At 40.2% G+C, this 20,310-nt stretch overlaps 1 protein-coding gene across 1 annotated transcript; it reads right to left on the reverse strand.

Moving 5' to 3' along the window:
* Nucleotides 1-8,054: 8,054 nt before the first annotated feature.
* Nucleotides 8,055-9,539, reverse strand: ZNF805 (zinc finger protein 805). Its single transcript, XM_065898241.1, has one exon. It carries the CDS (start codon nucleotides 9,537-9,539, stop codon nucleotides 8,055-8,057), a length of 1,485 nt encoding a protein of 494 aa, XP_065754313.1.
* Between the last annotated feature and the right edge of the window lie 10,771 nt (nucleotides 9,540-20,310).

Below are 20,310 nucleotides of genomic sequence, written 5' to 3' on the forward strand. Positions count from 1 at the left end.
ACAGTGGTTAAGAATCCACCTGCCAATGCAGGGGACACGAGTTCGAGCCCTGGTCTGGGAAGACCCAACATGTCGCAGAGCAACTAAGTCCGTGCGCCACAACTACTGAGCTTGCACTGTAGAGCCCGCGTGCTGCAACTACTGAGCCCGAGTGCCACAACTACTGAAGCCCGTGTGCCTAGAGCCCGTGCTCTGCAACAGAGAAGCCACCGCAATGAGAAGCCCGTGCACCTCAACAAAGAGTAGCCCCCACTCGCCGCAACTAGAGAAAGCCCACGTGCAGCGAGGACCCAAAGCAGCCATAAATAAATAAATGTATATTTTTAAAAAAAGACTAAAAAGGGGGGTGGGGCACAACAACAAAAAATATATGCTTAATACACGGATCTCCAAATTAAAAATCACAGCAGACAGAAATTTCCTTCAAGTCATCCAGCTCGTTAGAACAAGGCCAGGAAGTGTAACCAGGTGGTCTGACTAGAGGGTCCATGCTCTTTACACTGCTCCAAGGAAGGGAAAATAGTGCCCATTTACTATTTAGCTTAGACCATTCAATTGTCAGGTGTGTAACATACCTGTGAACAGATCACAAATCTTTAACCCTCAAAACTCAAGGATGACGTCTTTGAGCATTCCAGAGGCACCTCAGCATCCGATAACTAAGACAGGAAAAGGCAGTCTGCGGGCCAGAGTATGAGTACAAAGGGGAGAGGCAAATACTCCCCGAGACCAGATTCCTACAGATCTCCAGCATCACGTCTCTGTAGAGGGCCCTCCCAGCTGGACCAAATGCTCCCATACCATCTCAGTAAAACTCACAGACAGGTCCATGAACTTGACTAAGCCTGCAACAAACCCTTTAATCTCCAGTTATGCACATTTAATGATGTAGGAATTATTATGACCCCATGTTCTTTAATTTTTTTGTTGAAGTCAAAGGCTACAAGTTTCAACAGTGGGAACAAAAAGTAAATGAGAAACTGTTGACACATGGGCAATGGAAATACACAGCATTGACCTGGTCGTTACATCTTTGTACAAATAAAAACAAATAAAGGGAATATTTGCAAGTCAAACCACTGACGACATATCTAAATAGACACAGATTTATTGAGAGGCAAGATTCTTTCTCACAAGACATTCTCTATATTTTGTCATCACTAAATTAAGTCTTGACCACTATGTAAGAATTTCCACTCTGACATAACTGATTGTTTTCGTTACAGTGATTTACATGTATATAAGCCTTCACCTCAAAGCTATGACTTATTTCTTGTTGTAGCAAACTGTATTTGTTAAAGAAATTTGAACTTCCTCAACATTTAGGTATCATTTAAGTCACTGTGAAGAAGAGTTAATATAGCATGCTATCATTTGAGCTTCAAAGTTTGCCCTTGGCTAAAGTTTGAGGCCTTAGATTTCAGGAGGCTTCCTATCATTCCTAGAAATGATGAATGGCTCAGTGCACCTATTGTTTGTGTAAACGAGGTGGCTTATGCTGCTAACCTGTTATGCTTCTGGAGGTCTAGAATTCTGTTATGCTCTAGACAGAGTGCCCAATAAAAATCATAGGCACTGAGGTTCTAGTAAGTTTCCCTAGTAGACATTTCACACATGCAGTCATAATTCCTTGACAGAAATTAAGCACTCAGAATTCCTAAAGCTTGTCCCTGGTTTCCTCTGGACTCCAGTCTTTGTATCTTTTCCCTTGACTGCGACTGCTTTGTATTCTTGTGCTGTCATAAACCTTCGATGTTCAGTATAATATGCTGAGTCCTTTGATGCTTCCTAGTAAGTCATAAACCTGGGTAGTCTTGAGGACTTTCAACACAGTCATTCATTATGACTTTTAAAGTCTTATAGATCTGTCCATAAAAGCCCATATAGTTTCTCTTTGTGGTCAACATAAGTCATATACTGTGCCAACTATACACACAGCTTTGTGTAAACTGTGAGGGAGGCAAACATAAAAATACACTACTGTGTGGCCATTCACTAACACACATATATTGAGTGTCTACTGAGGAAAATAAAAACGTAAAGTGAACAGAATCAGACAGTGGCTGGATGTGAGGATGATAAAAGAAAAATGGCTGTGAGGTGTCTGGCTTTGTCAACAAGACAGAAGATAGTGGAATTCACTGAGATTGTTTTTTCAGGCACCTCAAACACAATGTCTAAAACCAAATGCCAACCTTAGCCCTTTTCTACCTCCCTGCTTCCTCAGAGATTATATTTCCTACAAAGTTACAAGAGATGATGCAACCATTGAAGACTGAGTTTGGTTTCTCACTCAAACTGAAAGGATGGCCAAGATGTACTATAAAATGAGAAAGGGGGTTACAGATCAAATGAGTATTATTTGATCCGTTTTAGTAAAAATGAATTATGATCAGGAAAACAAAGATTCATACTACAAGAAGGAATCTAGGAAAGTGATAAGGGTATGGACTCTGCAGCCAGCCTAAATGGCCTCCAATCCCTAATCTCATACGTTGTAATGACTGTACAATTTTTAGGCAAACTCCTTAATCTTTCTGTTCCTCAGTTTCCTGATTTGTAAAATGATATTACCTATCACATAGACTTGTTGCAAGGGTTAAGAGTTGATGTGTTTAAACATTCAAAACAATAGCTGATATACAGTAATACCACGTTTGCTTGCTCTTAGAATTATTATGGGTGCATCCTTATGGTGATGGTCTTGGCCAAATGACACATGCATAAACTCAGTGTATATGAATACACAGAAGGTGTGGAAGTATGAACAGAGGGTAACAGACATGAGAAATATTCAACCTGGAGACACAGATTTGGGGGAACTCTGTAGATCACTGAGTATAAAATGCATTGAGTGGGAATTAACTCACTCATGGAACACACCACAAGTGAGAAAGCAATGACCTTGGATGGACCCTGGGAAGCACATTGTTTAATACATGGGCTAAAGACACAGACTCTCTGAAGAAGGGTAAGAACTCACAGAAACCAGGAAAGGACCTTCAAGTCAGAGAGGTGGGCAGCAGTCCAACAGTGATGGGAGGGCGGGAGGAGGAGAGAGGACAAAAGGGAACTTTGTGAGACCTGCTTAAGCCAGGCAACCATGGTGGAGGTCATTCTTTAGTTGTCAGTGGAGCGAAAGGGACATGATGGGGTGAGGACAGGCAGTGGACAGAACAGTCACACAGGGTGTATCTGTGAGAGAAAAGAGAAGGGCAGAGCTCAATACACATGTAGGGCAGAAAGTGCTTGGGGGTGAGGAACACAGGTATAGATTGTGAGGACAGAAGGGGATTCAGAGGGAGAATTTAAAGACCAAGAAGTAGAGGCACAAAAGAAAGACAGTGGCCCTACACAAGTTGGGGAATATGGGAGAATGTGTTCAACAACAAAGAGGAAGACTGAACCTGGAAGACGAGTAGCCCATTCTCCTTTGAGGCTATAACAAGCCTTAGAGAGCTCGGAAATTTTACACACAAATCTTCCCTGGAGAACACAACTCTGAACAATCTGAAGGTTGCCCAGTTTTATTTTCTTGAGAAATATTTGTGGATAACAACACAGAAGATGGCAGGTCTTCCATTCCTCCAGATACTTCAGGATTTCTATTCCAGTATCAAGATAAACCACCAGAGAACCACTGACTTTGGACTACACAGTTTTGCTTGTTTTCTCAGAGACCTTCTTTGGCATCATAAACTAGGCAAAGAAATAGAAGATGTGTAAAAGAACCAAACGGAAATCAGACAATTGAAAAATTCAAAAATCAAAACGAAAGTTCACTGGATGAGCTCAATAGCAGATTATGTATGAGAGAGAAGGAATCAGTGAGCTCAAAGAGAAATCAATGGAAATTAATCAATGTGAGCAACAGAGAAAAGCAGACTGGGGGAAACAAAAAGATGGGAGCCTGAGAATCCTATGGAACAAGAACAAGAGAACAAAGGGCTGAAAAAACTATTTGAAGAATAACTAAAAAGTTCCCAAATTTGCCAAGTGGCATACACCACAAAATGTGAAAAGCTGAGCAAACACCAAACAGGACAAGCCCTCCAAATTTTATGGCAGGTTACATCATAATCAAACTTCTGAACTCTATATACAAGGAAAAAACACTTTCAAAGCACTTGACATAAAGGATACATTACAGATAGGGAAATAATGAGTCAAATGGCAGCAGATTTCTCAACTGAAACAGATCAGATTTCCCATCTGGAAGACAGAAGGAAATTACTTATTTGCCTTTCAAGTACTAAAAGAAAAGAACTGCTGACCCTGAATCCTATATCCCACAAAAATATCCTTTGGGAATGAAGGAGACATAAAGACATTTTTAGATGAAGGAAAACAAAAACATTTGTTACCAGAAAATCTGCACAAAAGACAGGCTATAGATTTTCATGGGGCAAAAAATTTAAAAAGAAACTGTTAATGGAAGAAACTTGAGATTTCAAGAAGGGAGAAAGAACAATGTAATGAGACTGTGCTTCTGAGTTTTGTAAAAATTGTTTGACAGTTGAAGCAAAAAGAACATCATCCAATATGGTGTTCAGTATATGAAAAGGAAATACTTAAGACAATTATATTAAAAGAATGGGGAATGTAAAGGTACCCAATGGAAGTACGGTTTCTACGTGTCAAAGTGCTAAAGTGTTGATACCGTAGGCTGTGATAAGTTATGTATGTACAATACAATACCTAGAGTAACCACTAAAATACAAGAGATATACTCAAAAACATCACAGATATATCAAGTGGAATTCCTAACATTAAAGTAACCCACAAGAAGGCAAAACAAACAACAAAAAGTACCCCCTCAAAACCAAACAAAAACAGAGCAACAAAAACATCATAAAATGGTAGTTGTAAGCCCTTAAAATATCAATAATTATTTTAAACTTAAATGGCCTAAATATACCAATTTTAAAACAGAAATCAGTAAGATGGATATAAGAAAATGAGCCAAGAATATGCTATTCACAATATTCACATATTACATTACTTCAAATGTAACAATATAGATAAGGTTGAAAATAAAATTATGGAAAAATATAAACCATGCAAACATTAACCAAAAAACTCAATAGTGGCTATATTAATATCAGATAAAGTATACTTCAAAGCAAAAAATTTAGAGGAGCAAAAAGAAAGCATAATGATAAAAGGGTTATTACACCAAGATGACACAGCAATTCTAAATGTGTATGCACCAAACAACAGAGCTTTGAAATACATGAAGTGAACACTGACAGAACTTAAAGGAGGAAGAGACGATTCTAGAATTAAACTGCAGGACTTCAACACCCCTTTCTCAGCTGTTGATAAAAATATGAGGCAGGAAATCAGCAGATACAGAAAATCTGAAAAACACCATCAATGAACAGTATCTGGTGCATACATATACAAACTCCACTCAATGACAGTAGGATACACACTCTTTTCAAGCAGCCTTACTGAACGTTCATCAAATATCCTGGGTCATAAAACAAACCTCCAAAAATTTAAATAGCCAAATCAAACGTAAAAGAAATCAGAAGAAAGCACAAAATACTCCAAACACTGGGAAAGTAAACAACATCCTTCTAAATAATCCATGGGTTAGACAGTCTCAAATAAAGAAATATTTAGAACTGAATGAAATGTAATTAGAACATAAGACAAGAAGCTAAAACAGTACTGTGAGGGAAATTTATAGAACTTAATGCTTACATTAGTAAAGTGAAAAAAAAAACCCTCAAATCAATAACCTAAGCACCCACCTCAAGAAACTGCAAAGGAAACTACTATCAAAGCAAGTAGAAGAAAGGATATAATAAAGACCAGAAAAAAATAATAATTCAGTGAAATTAGGAAAAGATAGAGGAAAAAATGGTATAAAGTGCTGGTTCCTTGAAACAAAAAAATTGATAAATGTCTAAGAAGATTGACAAAGATAAAAGAGAGTTAACACATTTCCAATAATAGGAATAAAACAGGGGCTATAAGTACAGATTCTGCTGCCATCAAAAGGATAATAAAGGAATACTTTAAACAAATAAGAAAATTTAGATGAAATGGGACAATTCCTAGAAAAAGATAAACTATAAAAACTTATCCAATATGAAATAGATACTCTGAATAGTTCTATACATATTAAATAAAATAAATACATAATTAAAAAGCATCCAAAAGAAAAATCTCCAGGACTAAATGGTTCACTGGAGAATGCTACCAAACATTAAAAGAACAAATAAAACCAATTCTATACAACACACTGTCTTGTGAATAATACAACACCTGTTAACACATGTTAGGAGGCCAGAATCACCTAGACACCAAAACCAAACAATGACAATTGAAAAAAATATATATAGAGAAAGAAAACTACATATCACTGTCACTCATGAAATTAGAGGAAAACTTCCTCAACAAAATACTAGCATATTTAATACTGTAATATAATATATAAAAATAATTATACTCCATGACCAAGTGGGGCTTATTCCAAGCATACAAGGCTGGTTCGACATTCAAATCTCAAATGAATGTAATACATCATATCAACAGGCTACAGAAGAAAAAACACAGGATTCTATCAATTGATTACAAAAAAAGCATTTGACAAAGTTCAACACTCATTCACAACAACAAAAAAACACAGTAAATTAGGAACATGGGAAACTTTCTAAACTTGATAAAGAAAACTCTATGAAGAAAACCTTACAACTAACACCATAGTTAATGATGAAAATCGGAATGTTTTTCCCCTAATATCAGGACCCAGGCAAGAACATGTTTTCTCACTACTAGTATTTAACATCATATTGGAAATCTTAGCTAGTGCAGTAGGACAAGAAAAGGAAATAACAGGTATACAGATGGGAAGAAGTAAAACTGTCTCTAATTGCAGATGATACTTCTATGTAGAAAATCCCAAGCATTCTATCAAAAGAAACAGCAAGGTTGCAGGATAACAAAATAACATGAAAAATATACATATTTCTGTATACTACCAAAGACTGTGTGGAAATTCAAAGTTTAAAAATTAATGCCATTTATAATTACTCAAAAAACAAAAACACCTGTATATAAATCTTAAAAACATTGTACAGGACCTATTACTGAAACTTATAAAATAGTAATGAAGTAAATCAAGCCATATCAAATAAATGTACAGACATAATGTTTTCATGAATTGGAAGACTCAAAACAGCAAAGATGCCAACTCTCAACAAATAAATCTGCCAATTTAACTTAATTTCTATCAAAATTCAATACAGCTTTTTTTTCTGGTAAAAACAGACAAGCTTATCCAAAATTTTACATGGAACTTCAAAGTAACGAGGAATGTTAATCAGTTTTAAATAAGAAGACTGAAGACAGAGGACTCACTTTACCCAATTAAAAGATTTACCACATAACTAGAGCAATTAGTAAACCAATAAAATAGTACAGGACCAAGAAAAAGTCTGAGTATTAGGTCTTTAAAACCACATGAAAAGGTTTGTTTTTAAAGAATCAAAGCCTAAATAGTCTAAAATGGTTCAACAGAACGTGCCCATTCATATGTGTATTCTTATCTCCTTAAATATAAAGGCATTTGATGGCTCAAACCAAAAAATTAAGGTCCTTAAGAATAGAGACAATGTTTTAGAACAAAGGAGATGTTCAATGAAAGTTTTCAGACCTGTCTAACTCTCTTTAAACTGGATAGCAATGAATGTATATACAAGACACATAGAGTCTAGGTTCTTTACCATGGAAACAAAACTATCCTCCTGCCAATTAACTAAGGAATCAATGACAAATGGCCATAGCTTGGCAAGGAAGTCTGAAAGAAACATTTTGTAGTTCATTTTCTATTTTAAGTCTCTCCCTTCTTTTTAAAAAAAATTCCTGAGATAACACTGAAGTGTAAACTAAGAAGAAAGATGTAGCTGAAGGTTTTCCTACGTGCATAATAACCACTGGGTCTCTCTCTTTGATGAATTCTCAGATGTAGAGTAAGGCTCTAGGTTGGGTCAATTTCCAATATGACTCTTTAGATGACAACTGATATCCTGCAATAGGTATTTTCACAGGGAAGAAAATTGTGGGGTTTCTCTTTGGTATGAATGATCAGATTCTGAGTAAGATGTTTCCTCTGGCAAAAGATTTTCCTCAGTGGTTACATGCAAAAAGTCTTTCCCCAATAGGAGTTCTTGAAGATTGACTGAGGATTGCCCACTTGTGAAGGTTCTTCCCACATCTGTCACACTGACAGGGTTTCTCCCAGTATGAACCCTCTGATGCTGAGTGAGGGATGAGCTGCGACTGAAGGCCTTTCCACACTCACTGCACTCATAGGGCTTCTCTCCAGTGTGGATGATGGAGTGTCGAATGAGGTTTGTGCTCCAGCAGAAGGTTTTCCCACACTCGAGGCATTCATAGGGCTTCTCTCCACTGTGAATCCGCTGGTGCCTGGTGAGGCCTGACCTGCGGTTAAAGGCCTTCCCACACTCCATGCACTCGTAGGGCTTCTCTCCAGTGTGGATGCTGAAGTGCCGAATGAGGTCTGCCCGATTGCTAAAGGCTTTCCCACATTCTTTGCACTCAAAAGGTTTCTCTCCAGTGTGGGCCCGTTTATGCAAGATAAAAGTGGAGCAGTGGGTGAAGGCCTTTCCACATTCAGTACACACATAGGGCTTCTCCCCAGTGTGAATCCGCTGGTGCCTCTTGAGGTATGATCTGTGGTTGAAGGCCTTCCCACACTCGAGGCACTCAAAGGGCTTCTCCCCAGTGTGGATGACATAGTGGTGAATGAGGGCTGCGCTCTCACAGAAGGCTTTCCCACATTCACTGCATTCGTAGGGCTTCTCCCCAGTGTGAATCTGCTGGTGCCACATGAGGTATGACCTGTGTTTAAAGACCTTGCCACATTCAAAGCACTCATACGGATTCTCACCACTGTGGATAATGTAGTGTCGAATGAAACCTGGCCTATCTCGGAAGGCTTTTCCACATTCTTTGCACACAAAGGGTTTTTCTCCAGTGTGGCTCCTGTTATGCAAAACAAAAGTGGAGCGGTGGGTGAAGGCCTTTCCACATTCATTGCATTTATAAGGCTTTTCTCCACTGTGAATCCGCTGGTGTTGTGTAAGGTGTGACTTGCGGTTGAAGGCCTTGCCACACTCCATGCACTTATAGGGCTTCTCCCCAGTGTGGACCATGTGGTGTTGAAGGAGATAAGTGCTCTTACTAAAGGTTTTCCCACACTCTGTGCATTCATAGGGCTTCACTCCGGAGTGAATCCTCTCATGTCGAGCAAGGAGGCGTTTCTTATTAAAAATTTTCCCACATTCGTTGCATTTAAAAATACTTTCCTCTTCCTGAATCATGAGATCATTACCAGATCCACATGAGTCATGGTCATGGACAGCACCTCCTGGAGGGACTGGCTCCTCTACAATCTTTGAACACACACCACCAGGTGTCCCTAAGCTGCCATATTCAGAGCTTGGTTTCCCAGGGAGCTTGCCCTTCTGGGGTTCTATCTCTGGTCTCAAGTGTCCTTCTTGCATTTCCAGTGACCCTTCCTGATCATTGATTTGGCCCAACTGGGAGTCCTCTGAAACTCTTTGTATTAGTTGTTGCTGGAATGAGACTCCCTCAGACAGGGCTGGCTCACAAGTGGTAGGTTCTGTGGTCTTGGGCTTTCCTTTGTCACCTGAAAGAAATTCAATACACAAAAAGATCTGTTAATAATGCCAACATGGAAGAAAGAAAATCAGTATTTCAGTGAAAAAAATGAAGATGGAAATAGTGTCTCTGTGTCTGCCATGTTTCCCGACCTCTGAATCCCAGGATAACAATTTCTTTCTTTCCTGATCCTTGGACTGTTGGCACCTTGAAAGGGAGACCCAGAGAACTAGCTGGGTGAGAGGACAGGGGGCTGGAAAAAGACACGGTCAATTCCAGACTGGATAGTTATGCAAATAAGTAACTCATCTGGGCTCACAGAGAGTTCATGGTGAAGAGATGACTCAGTGCAAAGCCTGAAAGCCCAACTATGTGATCAGAAGGTTGGGGTTTTAAGCCATAAGATAACAACTAGACCTCCAGAAACAGAAGGAGGGCAGGAGACTGAGTCATACAGGCACTGATTTAATCAGTTGTGCTTATGTAATGAGACTTGGTGAAATTCTTAGGTTGGCAATATTTCATGCATATATTGCCATACATCAATGCCAGGAGGCTAACGAGTCTGAGGACATAGTAGCTTATGTTTGGAACCTCTCCAAAATCTGTTCCTAAAAAACATCTGATGCAAACCTATTGGACAAAGACTTTACAATAACCATCTTAAAAAAGCTCAAGGAGTTAAAGGAAGATACAGAGAAAGTCAAGAAAACTAGGTAAAAACAAAATGGAACCATCAATACAAAAAAAGAAAACCTAAAAAGAAATGAAAAAGAGGTAATTCCCTGGTGGTCCAGTGGTTAGGAGTCCATGCTCTCACTGTAGGGGGCCCAGGTTCGATCCCTGGTCAGGGAACGAAGATCCCGCAAGCCATGTGGTGCGGCAAACAAAAAAAGAGAAAAGAAATGAAAAAGAAATTCAGGAGCAACAAGTTCAGTAACTAAAATGAAAAACTCACCAGAGGGATTCAAAGAAAAATTTGAGCAGGAAGAAGAAATAATCTGCAAACTTGAAGACAGGACAATGGAAAATATTGAGTCTGAGAAACAGAAAAAAAGAAAAGATTGAAAAATAGTGAGTAGAGCCTAAGGGACCTGTGATACACCCAATGAATCAACATACTCATTAGGGAAGTCCCAGAAAGAGGAGAGAGAAAGGGTCAGAGAGAATATTTGAAGAAATAGCGGAAAACTTCCCAAATTTGATGAAACATCCAAGAAGCTCAATGAATTCCAAGAAAAATAAAGAGACTCACACTGAGAAAATTACAATCAAACTTTTGAAAGCCAAAGATAGAGTATGGCAAGCATGAAGCAACTTGTTACATACAAGGGGCACTCAATAAGATTATCAGCAGATTTCTCATCAGAAACTTGGGAGGCCAGAAAGCAGTGGTTCGATATATTCAAGTGTAAAACGAACAAAAAGTGTCAAGTAAGAATCCTGTATCTGGCAAAGCTGTCCTTCAAGAGGGGGGAAGCGGGACTTCCCTGGTGGTCGAGTGGTTAAGACTCCATGCTTCCAGGGCAGGGGGTGCAGGTTTGTCAGGGAATTAAAATCTCACATGCAGCTTAGCACGGCCAAAAAAAAAAAAAAAGTGAGGAAGAAATTAAGACATTCCTATATATGAAGGCTAAAGGAGTTTGTTACCACTAGATCTGCTCTGTAAGAAATTCTTAAGGGAAAATTCTTCCAGGGTGAAATGTAAGGACATTAGACAGTAATTCAAAGCTATACCAAGAAACAGAGATCCTGATAAAGGTAAATACATGGGCAATTATAAGAGCTAGTATTACTTTGTAACTCCACTTTTAAAAAATATGTATATATGTATATATATATATATTTATTTATTTATGGCTGTGTTGGGTCTTTGTTGCTGCACATGGGCTTTCTCTAGTGGCGAGGGGGGCTACTCTTTGTTGCGGTGCATGGGCTTCTCAGTTTAGTGGCTCCTCTTGTTGTGGAGCACAGGCTCTAGGCACGCAGGCTTCAGTAGTTGTGGCACGCGGGCTCAGTAGCTGTGGCACACGGGCTTAATGGCTCCGCAGCATGTGGGATCCTCCCGGATCAGGGCTCGAACCCTTGTCCCCTGCATTGGCAGGCGGATTCTTAACCACTGTGCCACCAGGGAAGTCCCGTGTAACTCCACTTTTTGTTTTTACATGATTTAGAAGACTTTTTAAAATTGTTAATCTAAAGGCTACTATTACTGTAACTTTAGTTTATAACTCCATGTGTAGTTTCCTACATAATTTAAGAGACTAATGCATTCAAAAGAATTAGTGGTTTAAGTTTCTAGGCATACAATATATAAAGATGTAACTTTGTGACACGAACAATTGAAAGGGGAGATGACAGAGCTGTAAAGGATTTTTGTTTGTTACTGAAGTTAAGCTGGTATAAAATCAAATTAGTGTTAAAACTTTAATATGTTAGATGTCATTCCCATGGTAACCACAAATAGCTATAGAATATATGCAAAAAGGAATTTAAGTGTTTCACTACAAAATATCAACTAAACACAAGACTATAACACAGAAAATGAGAAAGAAAAAAGCTATAATGCATATAGAAATCAAATATCAAAATGACAGAAGTCTCTCCATATCAGCAATTACTTTAAATGTAAATGGATTAAACTCTTCAATTAAAAGACAGAGATTATCAGAATTGATAAAAACACATGATTCAGAGACTTCCTTGGTGATCCAGTGGTTAAGAATCTGCCTTCCAATGTAGGCGACACGGGTTTGATCCTTGGTCTAAGGAACTAAGATCCCACATGCCTTGGGGCAACTAAGCCCTGGCACCGCAACTACTGAGCCTGCACGCCAGAACTAGAGAGCCCACATGCCGCAACTACACAGCCCACGCACTCTACTACAGAGCCCATGTGCTACAACTACTGAGCCCGCGAGCTCTGGAACCCACGTACCACAACTAGAGAGAAGCCCACACATTGCAACAAAGAGCCCACGTGCTGCAGCAAAAGATCCCACGTGCCACAACTAAGACCCCATGTAGCCAAAAATAAATAAATATTAATTTCTTACAAAAACCCACATGATCCAACTATATGCTTTCCAAAAGAGACTCACTTTAGATCCAAAGACACAAACAGATTGAAAGTCAGAGGATGGAAAAAGATATTCCATGCAAATACTAACCAAAAGAGAGCAGAGGTTTCTATATTAAAATCAGACAAGATAGGCTTTAAATCAAAAAAGATTACAAGTGACAATGAAGGACATTATATAAATAAAAGGTATAATACAGCAAGAAGATATTACAATTGTAAACATTTACATAATGACAGAAGATCAAAATACATGAAGCAAAGAATGACAGAATGGAAGGGAGAAAGAGCACTACAACAACAGATGGAAACTTCAACGTCCCATTCTCAATAATGGAGAGAACAACCAGACAAAAGATAAGTAAAGAAATAGAGGACTTAAATAACATAATAAACCAACTAGATCTAACAGATACATACAGAACATTTTACCCAACAACAATAGCATACACATTCTTCTCAAGTGTACATAGGACATTTTCCAGGGCAGACCATAGGTTAGGCCACAAATTAAGTAAGTCTCAACAGATTTAAAAAGATATCATACAGGGTTTCCCTGGTGGCGCAGTGGTTGAGAGTCCACCTGCCGATGCAGGGGACACGGGTTCGTGTCCCGGTCCGGGACGATCCCACATGCCGCAGAGTGGCTGGGCCCGTGGGCCATGACCACTGGGCCTGTGCGTCTGGAGCCTGTGCTCTGCAGTGGGAGAGGCCACAACAGTGAGAGGCCCACGTACCACAAAAAAAAAAAAAAAAAGGTATCATACAAAGTATGATTTGTGTCTAATGAAAACAAAAACTTAACATACCAAAACTTACAGGATGCAGAGAAAGCAGTGTTAAGAGGGAGAGTTGTAGCTATAGATGCTTCCAGTAAAAAAAAAAGACCTCAAATCAACAACCTAACAACATAATTAAGTAGGAAAAGAAAAGCAAACTAAACCCATACGTAGCAGTAGGGAATATGAAAGATTAAAGATAAATAATACAGGGGATTTCACTGGCAGTCCAGTGGTTAAGACTCTGCGCCCTCAATGCAGGGGGCACGGGTTTGATCCCTGGTCAGGGAACTAAGATCCTGCATTCTGTGGCCAGTTAAATAAACAAATATTTTTTAAAGGTAAATAGTGCAGAGAATAAAAAAATAGAGAAAAATCAGTGAAACAAAAAGTTAGTTTGAAAAGATCAACAAAATTGACAAACCTTTAGCTAGATGCACCAAGAAAAAAAAAATTCAAAATACTAAAATCCGAGATGAAAGTGGGGATATTACTTTTGATTCTATAGAAATCAAAACAGAGTATAAGAGAATACTGTGAAGAACTATACACCAATAAATTGGAAAACCTAGATGAAATGAACATATTCCTAGAAACACAAAACCTGTGAAGACTAAATCATGGAGAAATAGAAAATCTGAATAGACCTATAACTAAAAAGGGATTGAATTAATAATCAAATTCTCCCAACAAAGAAAAATCTTGGACTTGATGGCTTCACTGGTGAGTTCTAACCAAACATTTTTTAAGAAGAACTAAGACCAATCCTCAAACTCTTCCAGAAAACTAAAGTGGACAAAACACTTTAAAACTCATTCTGAGACAAGCATTACCCTAATAGCAAAGCCAAGTACGCTACAAGAAAACTACAGAGAAATATCCTTTATGAACACTGATGCAAAAATCTTGAACAAAATATTAGCAAAACGAATTCAGCAACATATCGAAAGGAATATACACCATGACCAAATGCAGTTTATTCCTGTAACGTAAGGACAGTTCAACATATGAAAATTGATCAGCGTTAACACATCACATTAACAGAATGAAGGAAAAAGTCCATATGATAATCTCAAATGATGCAGTAAAAGTCTTTGACAAAATTCATGATTAAAAAAAAAATCAATGATGAAAGTCTGAAAGCTTTTCCTCTAAGATCTGAAACAAGTTAAGGACATCCATTTTCACCACTTCTATTAAACATAATACTGGAAGTTCTAGACAGAGCAATTGGCAAGAAAGAGAAATCAAAAGCATCCAAACTGGAAAGGAAGAGGTAAAATTATCTTTGCTTGCAGATGGTAGTTTATTACATGTAAAAACCACAAAAACGTCACAAAATAACTGCTGAATAAATGAGTTCAGCAAAGTAGCAGGATACAAAGTCAACACACAAAAATCAGTTGCATTTATATACATGAATAATGAACAACCTGAAAATGAAATTACAAAACAGTTCTATTTACAATAGCATGAGAAAGAATACTTAGGAATTAATCAACGAAATGAAACACTTGCACAATGAAAACTACAAAACATTGCTAAAAGAGTTAAAGATGATGTAAATAAACAGAAACACATAGCATGTTCCCAATTTGGAAACCTAATATTGTTAAGATATCAATACTACCCAAAGTGATCTACAGATTCAATGCAATCCCTATCAAAATCCCAGCAACATTTTTTTTTAAATCTTTTGGTTGCGCCGCATTGCATAGGGGATCTTAGTTCCCCGATGACCGGGGATCAAACCTGCGCCCCCTGCATTGGAAGCCCAGAGACTTAACCATTGGACTGCCAGGGAAGTCCTCCAGCAAAATTTTTTGCAGAAATAAAAAAAAATCCCCCCTAAAATCTATAGTGCATCTGAAGAGACCCTGAATAGAGAAAACACTCTTGAAAAAGAAGAAGTTGAAGAACAGAAAATTCCCGATTTCAAAACTTACTACAAAACTACAATGATCAAATACAGTGTGCGACTGGCATAAAATCAGACAAATAGACCAAGGGAATAGAATCGACAGCCCAGAAATAAACCCTCACATATATCATGAAATGATTTTTGACAAGGGTGCCAAAACCATTAAACGGGGGAAAAGACAGTGTTTACAACAAATGGTGCCGGGAAAACTGAATACCTACATGCAAAAGAATGAAATTGGACCCTTACCTAACATCATATACAAAAATTAACTCAAAATGGAGAGAAGGGACTTCCCTGGTGGCACAGTGGTTGGGAGTCCGCCTGCCAGTGCAGGGGACACGGGTTCGAGCCCTGGTCCGGGAGGATCCAACATGCCGCGGAGCGGCTGGGCCCATGCGCCACAACTGCTGAGCCTGCGCTCTAGAGCCCATGAGACACAACTACTGAGCCGGCATGCCTAGAGCCTGTGCTCCGCAACGAGGAGTAGCCCCCGCTCACCGCAACTAGAGAAAAGCCCATGAACAGCAACAAAGACCCAACGCAGCCAAAAATAAAATAAATAAATTTATAAAAAAAAAATGAAGAGAAGAAAACATAGGGCAAATGTGGCATGGCACTGGAGTTGGCAAAAATTTCTCAGATATGACACCAAAGGCACAAGCAACACAAGAAAAAACAGAAAAATTGTAGTTCATGAAAATTAGGAAAATTTGTGATCAAGACACTACCAACAGAGTAAAAAGATAATCCAAAGAATGTGACAAAATATTTGCAAATCATGTATCTGAAAAGGGATTAATAACCAGAATATACAGAGAACTCAAACTTAACAAAACAAATAAACAAAAAAACAGCCTGATACAAAAATGGGCAAAGGACTTGAATAGACATTTCTTCAAAGATATACAAATGGCTAACAAGCACAAGAAAAGATGTTCAACATCACTGATCATTAGGGAAATGAAAATCAAAACTATAATGAGATACCAGCTCACAACCATTAGGACAGCTATTATCAGAAAAAACAGAATAACAAATGTTGAAGATGTGGAGAAACTGAAACTCTTGTGCACTGTTGGTAGGAATGCAAATTGGCACAGACTGTGGAAAACAGTATGGCAGTTCCTCAAAAAATTAAAAATGGAAATATTGATACTACATGATTCAGTAATTCCATTTCTTGTTATATGAATTCTTTCAATTAAAAAGAATTGAAATCAGGGTCTCAAAGACATTTGTACACCCATGTTCACAGCAGCATCATTCACAATAGCTAAAACATAGAAGCAACCCAAGTTTCCACCAAGGGATGAATGGATAAGTAAAATGTGAGACTGAGACACACACACACACACACACACACACACACACACACACACACACAAGAATATTACTGAGCCTTAAAAGGGAATGACATTTTAACACATACTACAACATGGATAAACCTTGAGGACGTTATGTTGAGTGAAATAAGCCAGTCACACACACAAAATAGTGTGTGACTCCATTTACATGAGGTACATAGAATAGTCAAAAATCACGGACACAGAAAGATTGTGGTTGCCAGGGGCAGGGAATGGTAGGGACATAGGGGGATTACTGTATAATGGGCACAGAGTTTCAAATGATGAAGAGTTATGGAGAAGGCTGGTGGTGATAGCTGCACGACATTATGACTCTATTTAATACCACTCAATGTATACTTAAAAATGGCTAAGATGATAAATTTTACACTATCTGCGTTTTACCATACCCACAAAAAAAGATAACATGAGTAATGCACAAAGAATCCCTACAAATCAGAAAGAAAATGCAGGGCTTCCCTGGTAGCACAGTCTGCCTGCCAACGCAGCGGACATGGGTTTGAGCCCTGGTCTGGGAAGATCCCACATGCCACGTAGCCACTAAGCCTGTGCGCCACAACTACTGAGCCTGTACTCTAGAGGCCAAAAGCCATAACTACTGAGCCTGCGTGCCTCAACTACTGAAGCCCGCACACCTAGAACTTGTGCTCCACAACAAGAGAAGCCACCGCAATAAGAAGGCCACACACCACAACAAAGAGTAGCCCCCACTCGCCGCAACTAGAGAAAGCCTGCACGCAACAAAGACCCAACGCAGCCAAAAATAAATAAATAAATAAATTTGTTAAAACACAAGAAAATGCAAACAATAGAATAAAATAGACGTTTATCACGAAATGACATTTCAAAGAAGAAAACTTAATTCATAGATTGACTCACAATCATATAAGGTGCTAAAGTTCCTTATGAATGAAGGAAAAGCAAATCAAAACCATGTGGGATACAATTCTGTATTCACTTGATTGTCAAAAATTGAGGAGCCTTATAATACCAGGTATTGGTCAAGGTATGGGTTGAAGAAACCTCCATTCTTTCCTGGTGGAAGTGTAATTGGTTTAGCCCCTTTAGAACACAACAGGAATTATCTTGTAAACTTGAGAATTTGCACAGCCTATAATCCAACAATTTCACTCTAAGAAACATTAAAAGACAGCCTAAACATGAGCAAGATGACCAATATATACAAATGTTCTTGGCAGCACTGTGAGAGTGAAAAAACGTGAACAATTAAATGCTACAGACAATGGATGAATACAGTGTGAGACAGGAATATTTTTAATTTATTTTCTTCACTGTAAGGAACTTCAGCATATTTTTACTTTGAGCAAAGGATAAAGTTATAAAACAAGCAGAATATAAGTGATGAAGGCACTTTCATGAAAAGCTATTTTCCAGATTCTGATGTCGGACCTGGCCATGCCCAGGGGCAACACCTCTTCAACTAGGTGAAAAGAGAAGCTACAGATAAGGGAGTCCAAATGAGTGTGGAAGGGCCGAAGATCAAGCAATATGAGGCAGACTTTACTTTCAACATGAAAACTTGCTGACACATTAGTGGTCACATGCTCAGGCATCTGTGGCTACACCGGGGGTAGCTCATGCAGGACAGAGAGCTGACCAGAGGCATAAAGCAGATGTAGAGACCAGTTAGGGGAACTACTAGCATCCCGCAAGGAAAAGATGATGAGAGCTTGGACTCAGAATGTGGGGACAGATCTGATGGGAGGTGGTAGAAGTGACAGATTCAGGAGATGTACATGATGTAAAATGGACGGGATGTGGGAGGTAGCCGGATATAGGGGCCGACAGAGGTGGAGGGGTGAGGATACAGTCTCTGGGGCTGTATCCAGTCTCCAACCTGCCTAGACGGCAGGACTGTGCGCTCTAACTTGGGAGAGGAAGGAATGAGCATCGTGACGGGTTCCTTGCCAGGCATGCTGACTGGGTGCCTCTGAGATATTCAGGTGGAGAAGGGCAGAGAGCAGAGGGCAGAGGCTCGGAACTGCCTCTCTGAGGGGCTGTCGACGGGCTGCACACAGACACTCGCAGGCTGGTGGGGCCGCCCGAGGGACAAGGAGGGAAAGAGCACGACTCTGCTGGGGCCCCATCACCACACACGGCGGCCCCAGTACCCTCAGCAGCCCAGATGTGGGGCACAGCAGGACAAGTGTCACTGTCAGGTTTTACCAAACAGGAGGAGTAGGGAGACATGCAACAAGGGAAGGCTTCTTGAGTGTCTGGACGGACAGGGTGGGAAAGGGGAGGCAGACGAGAGCTGGAGAGGAGCTGGGAGAGGAAGGAAGGCCCTTTTCCTCAGAGGTCAGAGGGAAACGTGAGATGCATTACTCATTACGATACAGGGACATGAATGACACCAACGGCTTACTTCCCACGAGCCACTGACTGCGGCGCAGACGCTGTGCTAAGCGGTTTTATGCTTTAACACGTTATGTGACCACGTCCCCAACAACCCGGAGACGGAGCAACTATCAGGAACAGACTGAGCGCAGCAGACCACACTTGCCAAACCATCTGCTCCTCCACCTGGACACATGGCTCAGCCCCATCTCCCAGCCCCGTCCCCCGAGTGTGGCCAAGCGCCTAGTGCCTGTCAGTGGAAGCGGGGGGCTGGTGTTTGTGCGAGTCTTCCTTGCCCTCTCACTCTCCTCTGCCTGCTGCAGGAGGTCAGGACAACCTTCAAGCCACATGCTGACGGCAGAGTGGACCCAGGTTCCTGAACAGCTGTGTGATGCACAGTCACACGGACCGGGTGTGCCTCAGAAAAAGTGCTTCCAGGGACATCCCTGGTGGTCCAGTGGTTAAGACTCCGAGCTTCCACTGCAGGGGTCACGGGTTCGACCCCTGGTCTGGGAACTAAGATCCTGCACGCTGCGAGGCATGGCAAAGAAAGAAATACAAAAAAAGAACAAGTGCTTCCACATGCTGAGCACCAAGATGCTGAAGTCTGTCTGACATGGCAGCTAAGATTTAACTTAGTCATACGTATATATACAAAGACACAACGAGATCCCGAAGTTCACTAGGGCCACAGAGCTGGTGATCGGTGAAGCCCAGGCAGCTGGAGCCCAAGACAGCTTGAGGCCCAGGCAGCTTGAAGCTTGAAGCCCAGGCAGCTGGAGCCCAAGACACATCTCAGCTCATGCACCCCTATCCTCCAGGAGGACAGAGGGACCTGGGGTCAAAGGGCTCCGTGGCCTCCAGACCACCACAGAGGCCCGAACAAGACGCTTCCCCAAGGAACCAGGGCCAGCGACCTTCCCCTGCAGGGTCTCCCAGCTGCCCAAACCTTGGCCCCTACCTGGACAGGTGCTTCGGGAGAGGTCTTTCTTCACTGTCCACAACTCCTGCCCCTGCTCCAGTTGGTAGATCAGCTCAGATCTGGGAACAGGACACCCTGTTCATGAAGAAAGGAAGAAGACACTAGGATTTCTGTGAAAACAAAGAAAACCTCTCGATCTAGTGTGGGACCTCAGGATGTGGACAAGA

This window comes from Phocoena phocoena, chromosome 20 (assembly GCF_963924675.1).
Source record: "Phocoena phocoena chromosome 20, mPhoPho1.1, whole genome shotgun sequence".
Taxonomy (NCBI): Eukaryota; Metazoa; Chordata; class Mammalia; order Artiodactyla; family Phocoenidae; genus Phocoena; species Phocoena phocoena.